The sequence below is a fragment of the Ricinus communis genome, chromosome 5, assembly GCF_019578655.1.
Source record: "Ricinus communis isolate WT05 ecotype wild-type chromosome 5, ASM1957865v1, whole genome shotgun sequence".
Lineage (NCBI taxonomy): Eukaryota > Viridiplantae > Streptophyta > Magnoliopsida > Malpighiales > Euphorbiaceae > Ricinus > Ricinus communis.
The window spans coordinates 7,801,118-7,806,239 of NC_063260.1; the positions used below are offsets into that span (position 1 = coordinate 7,801,118).

At 32.0% G+C, this 5,122-nt stretch overlaps 1 protein-coding gene across 1 annotated transcript; it reads right to left on the reverse strand.

The window, feature by feature from the left end:
• Positions 1-385: 385 nt before the first annotated feature.
• Positions 386-2,483, reverse strand: LOC8269022 (expansin-like B1). The gene is made up of 4 exons (XM_002531175.3): positions 2,328-2,483; positions 1,979-2,085; positions 1,115-1,429; positions 386-883 (listed from the first exon to the last, which is right to left on the reverse strand). Exons 1-4 carry the CDS (start codon positions 2,458-2,460, stop codon positions 692-694), a joined length of 747 nt encoding a protein of 248 aa, XP_002531221.2. The 5' UTR covers positions 2,461-2,483; the 3' UTR covers positions 386-691.
• Positions 2,484-5,122: the final 2,639 nt, after the last annotated feature.

The following is a 5,122-nucleotide window of genomic DNA, read 5'->3' on the forward strand; positions in this document are numbered from 1 at the left end:
TGAATGAACTAATGGGAATAGGTGTAAGCTTGTCTGCTCGGAAAAATAAGGAGTTCTAGGACACTCCACGAATGAGTCTCACGAAATGTTTAAGAAAATTAAAGCCAACTAGCACGTCCTCTCGCTAACTGAATCATAAGCCTTTTCAGGTTTCTCTCTTTTGTGATAGTTCCTTATGAGTTCATGCGCTAATCTATTTCATGCGGGAAAACCAACTTATCACTCATATAAAAAGCACAAATCGAAGAAAACCCTCCCTCTAAAACTAAGCAAAGGAACTTTATTTACATCATTCCAAGTTAATAACATGGTACTGTGCTCGCAGGCTTACAGCACAGCTTTCAAAAGACGCATAATCTAATGGCAGTAATAAACAAACTCTTACTAAGATTATAATTACACTCGGCACCTTCTTTAATTATTAATAATACAAATACATATGGATTAGGATAGAACGCACTTTTTCTTTTTCTTTTTTACAAAATCCTGGCAGATTTGTAAACACGTGCTAATCTATATAATCCACTTATTTTTCATAACCGATATAGGATCCCGAAAGACCAATCCAATCATGACACTATACATACACGAAATAAGAGTAAAACATACTCCTTCATACTAATTCTATAAAGCCAAATCCACTAGCACACTTTTCACAAACAATATGAAATTCTGAAAACACTTGGCACTTTTAATTGAGCTGAATGTTATATGCAACCCCAACTTTCCATTCTCTTGGAATAGCATTTTTAGCCTGGACCCATGTTAGCCCTGCACTCCCACTCACTTGGAACCTCAATGTTATGTAACCCTTTGGTGGATTAGGCATGTCCCAAACTGCTCCATATGCCTTTCTCATGCCTATCCATTCCTTGCAATCTTCCTGCATCCAACCCATCAATTCTTTTCCATTATTATTATGGTAGTATTAAGAAAAGGTCTTATATTTCATATTTAAACAGTGTTGTGTACTCCATCTTAATAATTTCCTTTTAAATGACATTTTTATTACCACAGTGATAGATTGTACGAGTACTTGTATATGAATGGAACTTATGTTATTGGACTGAGCAACATTTTCCTGATAGTTAAGGGTCTGGAGACATGCCGTTACCTGCCATATTTGAACAGCTAAGATATCATTTTGGCCACCTTGGTACAGAACAACAATGGCCAAGTACTCGGGGAATCTGCTATACTCATGAATCTTAAATATAAGATTGTAACCTGCGTACCGACAAGAGATCCTCCGATACTGAACATCAACGACGCCATATGCAAACAGCTCTGCGGCCATATTGGGGCGTGCTAGTCTTGCATAGGCGCGTGAGCTAAGGATGAAATCTGTCTTGTCTCCTTCGCCATAGTCAGTCACCACTACGTTCACTCCATCATCATTGCAAATACCATGCGGTGCTTTACACTTAACCTGAATCATTATTGCACAACGAATTAACCATCACTGTCACTACCGTTATCAAATTTTTTATTTGTTAGTGCATGCCGACTTATCTAAATACTTCATAATAATTAATTCATTTGCTGAATTTATTTTAAATTTGAGAGCACCTAATGATTTGATGTATATATATGTATATGCTACATTGTAATTTGAAGGTGAATCTCCATCTGTTTTTCTTTTTCTTTGCTAACCATGTTTTATCTAAAAAGAAAGAAAGAAAAGTGTAAATGAATTGATAATTAATTAAGCTTCTTTCATATGCAGTCGTAGAAGCTTTAAGATGTTGGCTTGTTAGTTTCAACATTTGTAGTAATGATTAAGTGGATGTAAAAACTTTATCCTTTAATTAATGGTATTACTTTCTACCATACTTTCTAGGTACATAGTAGATACAGTCACTTTCGTTATATAGTGATTAATATAATCATATAATGTTAAATAAATTCCAAAATACGGTTCGTTGACAAAATTAAAAAAGAAAAAGAAAAAGAAAACTGTGGTTTTTATTTTGTAAACCTGATAGCAACCACCACAGCCAGTGCCATTCCTGTACAACCTGGAAACCCCAGCCACATTAGCATTGTTGACTGTTCTTCCATATTCTCCAAAACCACAAGCTCCAGCTAAGAAAATTATGAACGAAACGAAATTAGCATCATAATAGACTAATGAAAAATGTGATTATATACCGAATTAATTTAAACTGATAGTAAATCCATATATCTCTCAGTATTTAAATGACTGTCCAATTATAGTATTCTCCTATCTCTATGTCTATATAGAAAATTAATAATACAACACAATTTGATGTGAATGTATATATTTCCATGACTAAACATAAAGATAAAGAATATGAGGCACATACTTGGTGTCCCTAAGCGATCAGGGCTACCATAATAGGTAGCCCTTGAAGAAGTGAAGTCTTGAGAGTAAGTTATTGGTGGTAGTAGTACCATCAAACAAAACATGCAATAACCATATGTAAAAGTAAACCCCATAGCTTAAAGGGAAGATTATTACAAAACTAGGAATAAAGCAGAAGACTAGACAATGAGAATTGGTTATGAGATGGGAAGTTATGTAAGCAAAGTCCTCTCTATTTATAGATGAACCCATGAAGCAACTTCCATGCTTAGTTACCCTTTGTCTTTCTTTTTTTCCTGGCAATGAGACTAATATGATGTGTGTTGTCCATGTAGCCTCCATTCTTCAAACCTATAGACACACAGTTCCATGGGTATTAGTAAAGAGGATGAAGTAATTTTAAAAAACTGAATAGTTGAAGTGGTATAATAATTCTTTTTCTAAAGAAATGACTAATGCAATAATTCATCACATGAATATTATTGTAGTAATTAATTAAGTATTTATAAAATAAAAATAGAAATAATTTATTATATAATTAGTTATATAACATCTTTTTTTAATTCTTAGTATAGTATTTCATTAATTCATATAGATATCATAGAATGTAATTAACAGACTTTGGTAGTCAGACATTTTGGGCTGAAAATTTTGAAGTATAAAACTTCTTTTCTTCAAAATATAATGGTTTATTTATCATTTTATGAAAAAACTTTTACGTTCCTTTTAACCTAACACACTAATATATTAACTATATCTACCATTAAAAAAAAATTGAATACAATTAATTTTAAATTTCTTTAGTTACTTTAAAATGAACTATTAGATGATCAATAAGAGGCAAAATATTTACATTCTAGTAAAGTTTAACAAAAAAGAAAAATAAGAAATTATAGTAATAATTTTAATTTTCTAGTAAAATTATGTTTAGAAAATAATCTACGCAAAATATCACTTAAAAACTATTAGACTCGAATGCCACAAGAAACCAATTAACCCATTTGCTCCAGCTCCATGCCGCCTGCCATTGCTAAAGCCACAGGTCTGCCATTAAAACCATCAGCACAGTCTAAAGTTATAGCTTACCCATCATCAGTATTCCAAAAGTAAACTATCAAAATCCAATCTTTTCATCATCAGTAATTGAAAACTATTAGAATTCAATTGACAAAAATAGTTCAGATAAGCCAAATTTATTAAGTAGTGGGTAAAAAAGTCAATAGGAGTGATTCAAACTTTAGCTACAAGTTTAGGAGTCAAACTGAATCTCCATTAATTAGTTCTGGTTTCTCTCACTGGAAAACTACTTTCCCTATTACTTCTAGTATTTTGAGACATATCCATCGCTAACAACTCTTTTTTGTTATCAGTATTAAGACTTAGTCCAATTAATTTTAAGCGTATGAGTTAGAAATTATCTTGAAAATCAATAAAATAATAAAAACTCATTAATAATAGTAATTTCATTACCCGAATTTTAATAATTTAATTATATATTAGTAATACAATAAGAGAAGGACTATCCGTACTTTTATCATCAAAGTTTTATTGTTTTATTTTCTTAATATAGAAAATGAAGCTTTTCACATAATTAAAACGCTTGTGTATTCTCTCATTTTGAATTTTCATCATCTACTATTCATAAATATATATATATATATATATAAGCAAGCATTTATTAAATCCAATTCCTAATTTTTCAGCGAATTTCCTGGAAAAATCCATGCAATGATTATCTTAGCAATTCCCTTATTCATAGCTAACTGGGCCGAAGTATTCTACCAAGATCCACTTGATAATTGATACTGTTTTTTTCTACTACTTTCTTTTTTATTTTTAAGCGCATGTAATTTGGTTAGTTACTTAATAGAGTGAACTTTGAAAACATGAAATTGGATTAAACGCCACTAATCCCATTATTATTAGTTTGGTGGTAGCGCACTCAGGAAGGGGCTGCGAAACTAGGTAATTAAGCACATAGTCTAGCCATGTTTTCCGTGCCAATGTATTGGATGAGACTGCAAAATTTGGGATCCGCAGCACTTAGAAATCTGCTTACCCAGTTTGGCGATCAAACTGTTTTTGATCTTTTCTGGAAATGGGCGTGGGTACAAGGCAAAACAAATTGCGAATGGAATTCAGGAATCCAAACCAATCGACTTTTTGGAAGAAATTGGGGTAGGTGACTCTTGCTCCTAGTCGCCCACTTGGCATTCTTTACAGCGGCCATACTAATATGTTACAAATATGCATATGTTATTATTATTAAAGGTCCCCAGAATCCCATCCCATCCCATCCTCACGTATTTCACGTATCGTATTTACATCATTCTTTGAAATGCAAGCTATTTTCTACTCACTCCTAACCCGCTATTCAACTGATCATACTCCTAACTACTCCCATTGGATTGTACCATCACCTAAATATATATATATATCAAACAAACAAACAAAAAATAGTAAATATAAGCATCAATAAAATTACCCATAACACGATTCAGATAAGCTCAATTAAGTACCCTTGAAAGTCCATTTAAACTCGTTAATAGAAGTACATTAATATTAACAAACAATTTTTAAACCTATTCTAGCTTGTTAGCTCACAAACTGGTTCATTAATAATCTTGTAAATCTATTCATGAACTAATTCCTCGATAACTTATCTATAGACTTGTCATTCCTTTTATATTTCAATTATTTTATTTTACATGTATACGCACATGTTTTTTTTATCAAATTATATAAACTCATACCAACGAGCCACACATGCTTCTTAAAATTCGACTCCGCTCAATC